At 50.9% G+C, this 12,719-nt stretch overlaps 1 protein-coding gene across 1 annotated transcript in view; it reads right to left on the reverse strand.

Annotated features, from left to right (window-relative positions):
- The window catches only part of CLYBL (citramalyl-CoA lyase), a 50,407-nt gene that overhangs the window by 6,562 nt on the left and 31,126 nt on the right, over nt 1-12,719 (reverse strand). Inside the window, exons 3-5 of the mRNA XM_078880209.1 lie at nt 4,074-4,262; nt 2,100-2,201; nt 673-766 (exon numbers count right to left, since the gene is read on the reverse strand). Coding sequence (XP_078736335.1) covers nt 673-766; nt 2,100-2,201; nt 4,074-4,262 — 385 coding nt within the window. The remainder of the gene's footprint in view (nt 1-672; nt 767-2,099; nt 2,202-4,073; nt 4,263-12,719) is intronic.

Raw genomic sequence — 12,719 nt, forward strand, 5'->3', positions numbered from 1 at the left:
ATGGGGAGGAGAGGGGAGGCACGGGGAAGAGAGGGGAGGTATGATGAAAAGAGGGAGACACGGGGAGGAGAGACATGGGGAGAGACGTGGGGAGAGACGTGGGGAGAGAGGGGAGGAGAGGGGAGGTATGATGAAAAGAGGGAGACACGGGGAGGAGAGACATGGGGAGAGACGTGGAGGAGAGAGGGGAGACACGGGGAGGAGAGGAGAGACACGGGGAGAGACGTGGGGGAGAGGGGAGACATGGGGAGAGACGTGGGGGAGACACATGGGGAGAGAGGGGAGAGACATGGGGAGAGAGGGGAGAGACATGGGGAGAGACGTGGGGGAAACACATGGGGAGAGAGGGGAGAGACATGGGGAGAGAGGGGAGAGACATGGGGAGAGAGGGGAGACAGGGAGGAGGAGAGACATGGGGAGAGAGGGCAGACATGGGGAGGAGAGGAGATGCATGGGGAGGAGAGAAGAGGTATGGGGAGAGACGTGGGGGAGACAGGTGGAGTAAAGTGGAGAGACATGAGGAGAGCCGTGGGAGAGAGGGGAGACACAGGGAGGAGTGGAGAGACATGGGGAGAGATATGGGGAGAGAGGGGAGACACGTGGAGTAATGTGGCGAAGGGTGGAGGTGAACATTGATGCGGAGAGAGGCACGGGGCGATGAACGGCGCGCACCGATGCTGGCACAGAAGTCGTCGGATCCGAAGACGATGCCGGCGAGAGTCAGTCCCACACGCTCCCCCACGGAGATCGCCGCACAGCAGATCTCCTGTAGCGGACACATGGCGAGACACGGGGAAGACGCGGAGACATGAGTGAAGAAAAGGGGACACGGGGAGACACGGGGAGACACGCGGGGAGACGCGGGGAGACACGGGGAGACACGGGGAGACACGGGGAGACACGGGGAGACACGGGGAGACACGGGGAGACACGGGGAGACACGCGGGGAAACACGGGGAGACACGCTGGGAGACGCGGGGAGACACGGGGAGACACGGGGAGACACGGGGAGACACGGGGAAACACGGGGAGACACGGGGAGACACGGGGAGACACGGGGAGACACGGGGAGACATAGGGGGAGACACGGAGACATGAGTGAAGAAAAGGGGACACGGGGAGACAACGCGAGAGACACGGGGAGACGCAGGGAGACGCGGGGAGACGCGGGGAGACGCGGGGAGACACGGAGACAAGGGGAGACACGGGGAGACACGGGGAGACACGCGGGAGACGTGGGGAGACACGGGAGGAGACACGGAGACAAGGGGAGACACGGGGAGACACGGGGAGACACGGGGAGACGCGGCGAGACGCGGGGAGACGCGGGAGGAGACACGGAGACAAGGGGAGACACGGGGAGATGCGAGTAAAGACACAAACATGATGGGACAGGGCAGCGAACAAGAGAGAAGTGTCCCCTTGCATCTCCTTTCATCTCTCTGGTAATGACAGTGACGACGACGATGATGATGATGACAGTGACGATAAGTGGTAGCGATGAAAATCGTGATGACAGTGATGATGACAATGATGATGATCAATGTTGATGAAAGTGATGACAGCGACGATAACAGTGGTAACGATGATTAACGTGATGATGAATGTGATGACGACAGTGATGATGGCGATTATTAATGATGAAAGCGATGATGATGATGGTGGTTATGATGATAGTGGTGGTGATGATGATGACGGTGATGACGGTGGTGGTGGTGGTGATGATAACGATGATGGAGGTGGTGATGATGATTGACGATGAAAGTGATGATGACGACGATGATGATGACAGTGATGATGACAGTGATGATGATGACAGTGATGATGGAGGTGGTGATGATTGACCATGAAAGTGATGATGACGTCATTGATGACTATCACATCGACGTTGCTGATGATGAGCGGGGGCTGGTGAATGGGTGGGGGGGGGGAGCGGTGGCGCCGCGGTTAGCGCAACCGCACCGCTAGACCCGGCAGGAGACCCTCCCGCTCACGGCCAACATCAGTGGCGAGCGACACCCGGACCCGGCGCTTGGGGCCTTCCCCCGTCCACCGGGGGCGGAACGACCGGCGCGGTGAAGTACGGCGACGATGCTCACCCTGAGGTCAAGCAGTCCCACGGCGCTCTCCACGAACGTGATGAGGTTTATCGGCGCTGGCAGCTCTCGTTCCGCCACTGCCTTCTCAAAGTGCTCGGCAAACTGGGGTGGGAGGTGGGGACAAGGGCGCCACTCCATGTTACTATGGCAGAGTAAAGTAAAAAAAAATAAAAAAAATTACAACTTTTTTTTTGTCTTTCGGTAAATTTCGTTTTTTACCTACGAGACTTTACCGAAAGAACTAAGGGTATGAATCCTTGCAGTCACGAAAGCTTCAAATCTAGGATTTTTTTTTGTCATTTCAGCACGGCCCAAGGTCCCGGGAAACGCCGAACGGCCGGTAACAAACGGCACTCTTAAACTCGTCGACGGGTCAAAGCGACTTGCTGCTCGTGCCAGAATGGAGGCACCCGCCCCGTGCTTGCCCCTCCTGATCACAGCCGTCGTGTGGAGACACTCGTGGTGGTAATTCCACGTTCCTATGGCGGCAGCGAGTCTATCCAAACAAACAAACGGTGTTCGATCTTGATAATTGGTTTTTTACCCTTCTATCTGGCAAAAAAACTGACACCTTTTTTTACAAGGAGTCATGTTTGCATATACCGCAATACCTGCAGTCATAATGCAAACAAAAACATAACTCTGATAATGTATGCACTGTCCTTGAAGTTGATTGGTCCACACCCGAGACAGCTTTCCTTAGAGCCTAGTCTCACATGGTGTTGGACCACATGACGCCAAAAGGCGGACCAATGAACTTCAAGGACAGTGCACATTATCAGAGTTGTGTTTTTGTTTGCATTATGACTGCAGGTATTGTGGTCTATGTAAACATAACTCCTTGTAAAAAAAAAAAGATGTCACTTTTGTTGCAAATAGAAGGGTAAAAATTAACCCGTAAAAACAAAGTTTTTCACTATAAATCCTTTATATGCGTGGCGGCTAGAGTCCTCTCGTCCTCTGGCTTGAGATGGCTGCCACCTATGGGTCAGATGATTGCCTGCCACCATTAAGCAATAGGTAATTAAATATTAAAAAAAAAATCCTAAAATGTTGAAAATTTTGGAAAAAAATTTTCACGACAATAAATTGTCACGCACAACGAGTCTGTGTGCAAAATGTCAGCTCGATTGGATCACGGGAAGTGGGTTAAAAAATGACCGAAAGATTTGCACGGTCGTAAGCGCGCAAGCAAGCAAGCAAGTGAACTTAATATAAAGGATTTTTAAAAAACAATTATCATATTTTTACTGGCAAATGAGGTTCCAATAGTGTTCGATTTTCTCCGCATGGCGCTGCTCATTTTATCGACCCCGGAAGCTGTGGTGATGATGACCAAGCTCGCAGTTGACCTCGCTTCTTAACAAAAAAAAACTAATTTAACACGTAGGCTTTCGCGACCAATATTATTCATAATGGGTTTAGATCGCGTGATTTATAAACGTGTCGTAACCCTCCACCGCCCGACACGGCCAATCAGTAAAAAAGTGTCACGTTGACAAGAGACAAATACTATGGGAACCTCATTTGCCAGTAAAAATATGATAATTGGTTCTTTACCCTTCTATCTGGCAACAAAACTGACACCTTTTTACAAGGAGTCATGTTTGCATAGACCGCAATACCTGCATTATGACTGCAGGTATTGCGGTCTATGCAAACATGACTCCTTGTAAAAAGGTGTCAGTTTTGTTGCCAGATAGAAGGGTAAAGAACCAATTATCAAGAGACAAATAGTTCACTGCTTTAGCCCACCGGTGTGTTGAAGCGTGAAATTGTAAATGTTGTGGTTTCACGCTTCAACACACCGGTGGGCTAAAGCAGTGAACTATTTGTCTCTTGTCAACGTGACACTGTTTTACTGATTGGCCGTGTCGGGTGGTGGAGGGTTACGACACATTTATAAATAACGCGATCTAAACCCAAAAACGTTGATTGTGAATAAAACAAAAATGCTAATTGCTATCGACTCACCCATCGGATGTCATCCACCGAGTCCACCTTTGGCAGGAGGATGGTGGGGGGCAGAACCGGCCCCCCCAGCAAGGCGCGGAGGTCGTCATCGGCGAGGCCGCTGGCGACGGCGTTGACGCGGACGCTGGGCTCCGTGCGGCCCAGGCTGAGCTCGCTGAGCATGCGCACCACCGTGTCACGCGCCACGTCCTACACGCCGACACGGTGGCGGTGGTAGTGGTGTTACTGATGGTGGTGGTGGTGACAGTGATGGTGGTGGTGGTGACAGTGATGGTGGTGGTGGTGGTGGTGATAGTGATGTTACTGATGTTGGTGGTGGTGGTCATGATAGTGATGTTACTGATGGTGGTGGTGGTGACAGTGATGTTACTGATGGTGGTGGTGGTGGTGACAGTGATGTTACTGATGGTGGTGGTGGTGGTGGTGATAGTGATGTTACTGATGGTGGTGGTGGTGGTCATGATAGTGATGTTACTGATGGTGGTGGTGGTGACAGTGATGTTACTGATGGTGGTGGTGGTGGTGGTGGTAGTGATGTTACTGATGGTGGTGGTGGTGGTGGTGGTGACAGTGATGTTACTGATGGTGGTGGTAGTGATGTTACTGATGGTGGTGGTGGTGGTGACAGTGATGTTACTGATGGTGGTGGTGGTGGTGGTGGTAGTGATGTTACTGATGGTGGTGGTGGTGGTGGTGGTAGTGATGTTACTGATGGTGGTGGTGGTGGTGGTGGTGACAGTGATGTTACTGATGGTGGTGGTGGTGGTGACAGTGATGTTACTGATGGTGGTGGTGGTGACAGTGATGTTACTGATGGTGGTGGTGGTGATAGTGATGTTACTGATGGTGGTGGTGGTGACAGTGATGTTACTGATGGTGGTGGTGGTGGTGGTGACAGTGATGTTACTGATGGTGGAGGTGGTGATAGTGATGTTACTGATGGTGGTGGTGGTGACAGTGATGTTACTGATGGTGGTGGTGGTGATAGTGATGTTACTGATGGTGGTGGTGGTGGTAGTGATGTTACTGATGGTGGTGGTGGTGGTAGTGATGTTACTGATGGTGGTGGTGGTGACAGTGATGTTACTGATGGTGGTGGTGGTGACAGTGATGTTACTGATGGTGGTGGTGGTGGTAGTGATGTTACTGATGGTGGTGGTGGTGGTAGTGATGTTACTGATGGTGGTGGTGGTGGTAGTGATGTTACTGATGGTGGTGGTGGTGGTAGTGATGTTACTGATGGTGGTGGTGATAGTGATGTTACTGATGGTGGTGGTGGTGATAGTGATGTTACTGATGGTGGTGGTGGTGGTAGTGATGTTACTGATGGTGGTGGTGGTGGTAGTGATGTTACTGATGGTGGTGGTGGTAGTGATGTTACTGATGGTGGTGGTGGTGACAGTGATGTTACTGATGGTGGTGGTGGTGGTAGTGATGTTACTGATGATGGTGGTGGTGGTAGTGATGTTACTGATGGTGGTGGTGGTGACAGTGATGTTACTGATGGTGGTGGTGGTGATAGTGATGTTACTGATGGTGGTGGTGGTAGTGATGTTACTGATGGTGGTGGTGGTGACAGTGATGTTACTGATGGTGGTGGTGGTGGTAGTGATGTTACTGATGATGGTGGTGGTGGTAGTGATGTTACTGATGGTGGTGGTGGTGACAGTGATGTTACTGATGGTGGTGGTGGTGGTAGTGATGTTACTGATGATGGTGGTGGTGGTAGTGATGTTACTGATGGTGGTGGTGGTGACAGTGATGTTACTGATGGTGGTGGTGGTGGTGGTAGTGATGTTACTGATGGTGGTGGTGGTGACAGTGATGTCACTGATGGTGGTGGTGGTGGTAGTGATGTTACTGATGGTGGTGGTGGTGACAGTGATGTCACTGATGATGGTGGTGGTGACAGTGATGTTACTGATGGTGGTGGTGGTGACAGTGATGTCACTGATGGTGGTGGTGGTGATAGTGATGTCACTGATGATGGTGGTGGTGACAGTGATGTCACTGATGGTGGTGGTGGTGATAGTGATGTTACTGATGATGGTGGTGGTGGTGACAGTGATGTCACTGATGGTGGTGGTGGTGGTAGTGATGTTACTGATGGTGGTGGTGGTGGTGGTGACAGTGATGTTACTGATGGTGGTGGTGGTGATAGTGATGTCACTGATGGTGGTGGTGGTGGTAGTGATGTTACTGATGGTGGTGGTGGTGGTGGTGACAGTGATGTTACTGATGGTGGTGGTGGTGGTAGTGATGTTACTGATGGTGGTGGTGGTGGTAGTGATGTTACTGATGGTGGTGGTGGTGGTAGTGATGTTACTGATGGTGGTGGTGGTGACAGTGATGTTACTGATGGTGGTGGCGGTGGTGGTAGTGATGTTACTGATGGTGGTGGTGGTGGTAGTGATGTTACTGATGGTGGTGGTGGTGGTGATAGTGATGTTACTGATGGTGGTGGTGGTGGTGATAGTGATGTTACTGATGGTGGTGGTGGTGATAGTGATGTTACTGATGGTGGTGGAGGTGGTGATAGTGATGTTACTGATGGTGGTGGTGGTGGTAGTGATGTTACTGATGGTGGTGGTGGTGGTAGTGATGTTACTGATGGTGGTGGTGGTGGTAGTGATGTCACTGATGGTGGTGGTGGTGATAGTGATGTTACTGATGGTGGTGGCGGTGGTGGTAGTGATGTTACTGATGGTGGTGGTGGTGGTAGTGATGTTACTGATGGTGGTGGTGGTGGTGATAGTGATGTTACTGATGGTGGTGGTGGTGGTGATAGTGATGTTACTGATGGTGGTGGTGGTGATAGTGATGTTACTGATGGTGGTGGTGGTGGTGATAGTGATGTTACTGATGGTGGTGGTGGTGGTGATAGTGATGTTACTGATGGTGGTGGCGGTGGTGGTAGTGATGTTACTGATGGTGGTGGCGGTGGTGGTAGTGATGTTACTGATGGTGGTGGTGGTGATAGTGATGTTACTGATGGTGGTGGTGGTGGTGATAGTGATGTTACTGATGGTGGTGGTGGTGGTGACAGTGATGTTACTGATGGTGGTGGTGGTGATAGTGATGTTACTGATGGTGGTGGTGGTGGTGATAGTGATGTTACTGATGGTGGTGGTGGTGGTGATAGTGATGTTACTGATGGTGGTGGTGGTGATAGTGATGTTACTGATGGTGGTGGTGGTGATAGTGATGTTACTGATGGTGGTGGTGGTGGTAGTGATGTCACTGATGGTGGTGGTGGTGATAGTGATGTTACTGATGGTGGTGGCGGTGGTGGTAGTGATGTTACTGATGGTGGTGGTGGTGGTAGTGATGTTACTGATGGTGGTGGTGGTGGTAGTGATGTTACTGATGGTGGTGGTGGTGGTGATAGTGATGTTACTGATGGTGGCGGTGGTGGTGGTAGTGATGTTACTGATGGTGGTGGTGGTGGTAGTGATGTTACTGATGGTGGTGGCGGTGGTGGTAGTGATGTTACTGATGGTGGCGGTGGTGGTAGTGATGTTACTGATGGTGGTGGCGGTGGTGGTAGTGATGTTACTGATGGTGGTGGTGGTGGTAGTGATGTTACTGATGGTGGTGGCGGTGGTGGTAGTGATGTTACTGATGGTGGTGGCGGTGGTGGTAGTGATGTTACTGATGGTGGTGGCGGTGGTGGTAGTGATGTTACTGATGGTGGTGGTGGTGGTAGTGATGTTACTGATGGTGGTGGTGGTGGTGGTAGTGATGTTACTGATGGTGGTGGTGGTGGTGATAGTGATGTTACTGATGGTGGTGGTGGTGACAGTGATGTTACTGATGGTGGTGGTGGTGGTGGTGGTGATGTTACTGATGATGGTGGTGATAGTGATGTTACTGATGGTGGTGGTAGTGATGTTACTGATGGTGGTGGTGGTGGTGGTAGTGATGTTACTGATGGTGGTGGTGGTGGTGGTAGTGATGTTACTGATGGTGGTGGTGGTGGTGGTGGTGATGTTACTGATGATGGTGGTGATAGTGATGTTACTGATGGTGGTGGTGGTGGTGGTAGTGATGTTACTGATGGTGGTGGTGGTGGTAGTGATGTTACTGATGGTGGTGGTGGTGGTGGTAGTGATGTTACTGATGGTGGTGGTGGTGATAGTGATGTTACTGATGGTGGTGGTGGTGGTGGTAGTGATGTTACTGATGGTGGTGGTGGTGGTGATAGTGATGTTACTGATGGTGGTGGTGGTGGTGGTAGTGATGCTACTGATGGTGGTGGTGGTGGTGATAGTGATGCTACTGATGGTGGTGGTGGTGGTAGTGATGTTACTGATGGTGGTGGTGGTGGTAGTGATGTTACTGATGGTGGTGGTGGTGGTGGCAGTGATGTTACTGATGGTGGTGGTGGTGGTGGCAGTGATGTTACTGATGGTGGTGGAGGTGGTGATAGTGATGTTACTGATGGTGGTGGTGGTGGTAGTGATGTTACTGATGGTGGTGGTGGTGGTAGTGATGTTACTGATGGTGGTGGTGGTGGTGGCAGTGATGTTACTGATGGTGGTGGAGGTGGTGATAGTGATGTTACTGATGGTGGTGGTGGTGGTAGTGATGTTACTGATGGTGGTGGTGGTGGTAGTGATGTTACTGATGATGGTGGTGGTGATGTTACTGATGGTGGTGGTGGTGGTAGTGATGTTACTGATGGTGGTGGTGGTGGTGGTAGTGATGTTACTGATGGTGGTGGTGGTGGTGGTAGTGATGTTACTGATGGTGGTGGTGGTGGTAGTGATGTTACTGATGGTGGTGGTGGTGGTGGTAGTGATGTTACTGATGGTGGTGGTGGTGGTGGTAGTGATGTTACTGATGGTGGTGGTGGTGGTAGTGATGTTACTGATGGTGGTGGTGGTGGTGGTAGTGATGTTACTGATGGTGGTGGCGGTGATAGTGATGTTACTGATGGTGGTGGTGGTGGTGGTGATGTTACTGATGATGGTGGTGGTGGTGGTAGTGATGTTACTGATGGTGGTGGTGGTGGTGACAGTGATGTTACTGATGGTGGTGGTGGTGGTAGTGATGTTACTGATGGTGGTGGTGGTGACAGTGATGTTACTGATGGTGGTGGTGGTGGTGATAGTGATGTTACTGATGGTGGTGGTGGAGGTGGTGATAGTGATGTTACTGATGGTGGTGGTGGTGGTAGTGATGTTACTGATGGTGGTGGTGGTGATAGTGATGTTACTGGTGGTGGTGGTGGTGGTGGTGGTAGTGATGTTACTGATGGTGGTGGTGGTGATAGTGATGTTACTGATGGTGGTGGTGGAGGTGGTGATAGTGATGTTACTGATGGTGGTGGTGGTGGTAGTGATGTTACTGATGGTGGTGGTGGTGATAGTGATGTTACTGATGGTGGTGGTGGTGGTGGTGGTAGTGATGTTACTGATGGTGGTGGTGGTGGTGGTGGTAGTGATGTTACTGATGGTGGTGGTGGTGGTGGTGATAGTGATGTTACTGATGGTGGTGGTGGTGATAGTGATGTTACTGATGGTGGTGGTGGTGGTGGTGATAGTGATGTTACTGATGGTGGTGACAGTGATGTTACTGATGGTGGTGGTGATAGTGATGTTACTGATGGTGGTGGTGGTGGTGGTAGTGATGTTACTGATGGTGGTGGTGGTGGTGGTGACAGTGATGTTACTGATGGTGGTGGTGGTGATAGTGATGTTACTGATGGTGGTGGTGGTGATAGTGATGTTACTGGTGGTGGTGGTGGTGATAGTGATGTTACTGATGGTGGTGGTGGTGATAGTGATGTTACTGATGGTGGTGGTGGTGATAGTGATGTTACTGGTGGTGGTGGTGGTGGTGGTAGTGATGTTACTGATGGTGGTGGTGGTGGTAGTGATGTTACTGATGGTGGTGGTGGTGGTAGTGATAGTGATGTTACTGATGGTGGTGGTGGTGGTAGTGATGTTACTGATGGTGGTGGTGGTGGTGGTGGTAGTGATGTTACTGATGGTGGTGGTGGTGGTGGTGGTGATGTTACTGATGGTGGTGGTGGTGGTGGTAGTGATGTTACTGATGGTGGTGGTGGTGGTGATAGTGATGTTACTGATGGTGGTGGTGGTGGTGGTGGTGATGTTACTGGTGGTGGTGGTGGTGGTGGTGATGTTACTGATGGTGGTGGTGGTGGTGGTGGTGGTGATGTTACTGATGGTGGTGGTGGTGGTGGTGGTGGTGATGTTACTGGTGGTGGTGGTGGTGGTGATGTTACTGATGGTGGTGGTGGTGGTGGTAGTGATGTTACTGATGGTGGTGGTGGTGGTGATGTTACTGATGGTGGTGGTGGTGGTGGTGATGTTACTGATGGTGGTGGTGGTGGTGGTGATGTTACTGGTGGTGGTGGTGGTGGTGATGTTACTGATGGTGGTGGTGGTGGTGATGTTACTGATGGTGGTGGTGGTGGTGGTAGTGATGTTACTGATGGTGGTGGTGGTGGTGATAGTGATGTTACTGATGGTGGTGGTGGTGGTGATAGTGATGTTACTGATGGTGGTGGTGGTGGTAGTGATGTTACTGATGGTGGTGGTGGTGGTAGTGATGTTACTGATGGTGGTGGTGGTGATAGTGATGTTACTGATGGTGGTGGTGGTGGTGATAGTGATGTTACTGATGGTGGTGGTGGTGGTGATAGTGATGTTACTGATGGTGGTGGCGGTAGTGATGTTACTGATGGTGGTGGTGGTGACAGTGATGTTACTGATGGTGGAGGTGGTGGTGGTGATGTTACTGATGGTGGTGGTGGTGACAGTGATGTTACTGATGGTGGTGGCGGTAGTGATGTTACTGATGGTGGTGGTGGTGACAGTGATGTTACTGATGGTGGAGGTGGTGGTGGTGATGTTACTGATGGTGGTGGTGGTGATAGTGATGTTACTGATGGTGGTGGTGGTGACAGTGATGTTACTGATGGTGGAGGTGGTGGTGGTGATGTTACTGATGATGGTGATGGTGGTGATAGTGATGTTACTGATGGTGGTGGTGGTGGTGATAGTGATGTTACTGATGGTGGTGGAGGTGGTGATAGTGATGTTACTGATGGTGGTGGTGGTGGTGATAGTGATGTTACTGATGGTGGTGGAGGTGGTGATAGTGATGTTACTGGTGGTGGTGGTGGTGGTGATAGTGATGTTACTGATGGTGGAGGTGGTGATAGTGATGTTACTGATGGTGGTGGTGGTGGTGATAGTGATGTTACTGATGGTGGTGGTGGTGATAGTGATGTTACTGGTGGTGGTGGAGGTGGTGATAGTGATGTTACTGATGGTGGTGGTGGTGGTGACAGTGATGTTACTGGTGGTGGAGGTGGTGGTGATGTTACTGATGGTGGTGGTGGTGGTGGTGATGTTACTGATGGTGGTGGTGGTGGTGGTGGTGATAGTGATGTTACTGATGGTGGTGGTGGTGGTGATGTTACTGATGGTGGTGGTGGTGGTGGTGGTGGTGATGTTACTGATGGTGGTGGTGGTGGTGGTGGTGATGTTACTGATGGTGGTGGTGGTGGTGATGTTACTGATGGTGGTGGAGGTGGTGATAGTGATGTTACTGATGATGGTGGTGGTGGTGGTAGTGATGTTACTGATGGTGGAGGTGGTGATAGTGATGTTACTGATGGTGGTGGTGGTGGTGATAGTGATGTTACTGATGGTGGAGGTGGTGATAGTGATGTTACTGATGGTGGTGGTGGTGGTGATAGTGATGTTACTGATGGTGGAGGTGGTGATAGTGATGTTACTGATGGTGGTGGTGGTGGTGATAGTGATGTTACTGATGGTGGTGGTGGTGATAGTGATGTTACTGATGGTGGTGGTGGTGATAGTGATGTTACTGATGGTGATGGTGGTGGTAGTGATGTTACTGATGGTGGTGGTGGTGATAGTGATGTTACTGATGGTGGTGGTGGTGGTGGTGATAGTGATGTTACTGATGGTGATGGTGGTGGTAGTGATGTTACTGATGGTGGTGGTGGTGATAGTGATGTTACTGATGGTGGTGGTGGTGATAGTGATGTTACTGATGGTGATGGTGGTGGTAGTGATGTTACTGATGGTGGTGGTGGTGATAGTGATGTTACTGATGGTGGTGGTGGTGATAGTGATGTTACTGATGGTGATGGTGGTGGTAGTGATGTTACTGATGGTGGTGGTGGTGATAGTGATGTTACTGATGGTGGTGGTGGTGGTGGTGGTGGTGATGTTACTGATGGTGGTGGTGGTGATAGTGATGTTACTGATGGTGGTGGTGGTGGTGACAGTGATGTTACTGATGGTGGTGGTGGTGATAGTGATGTTACTGATGGTGGTGGTGGTGATAGTGATGTTACTGATGGTGGTGGTGGTGGTGGCAGTGATGTTACTGATGGTGGTGGTGGTGATAGTGATGTTACTGATGATGGTGGTGGTGATAGTGATGTTACTGATGGTGGTGGTGGTGGTGGTAGTGATGTTACTGATGGTGGTGGTGGTGGTGGTAGTGATGTTACTGGTGGTGGTGGTGGTGGCAGTGATGTTACTGATGGTGGTGGTGGTGGTGGCAGTGATGTTACTGATGGTGGTGGTGGTGGTGGTAGTGATGTTACTGATGGTGGTGGTGGTGACAGTGATGTTACTG

The sequence above is a fragment of the Lampetra fluviatilis genome, chromosome 56 (genome assembly GCF_964198595.1).
Source record: "Lampetra fluviatilis chromosome 56, kcLamFluv1.1, whole genome shotgun sequence".
In the NCBI taxonomy this organism is placed as follows: Eukaryota; Metazoa; Chordata; class Hyperoartia; order Petromyzontiformes; family Petromyzontidae; genus Lampetra; species Lampetra fluviatilis.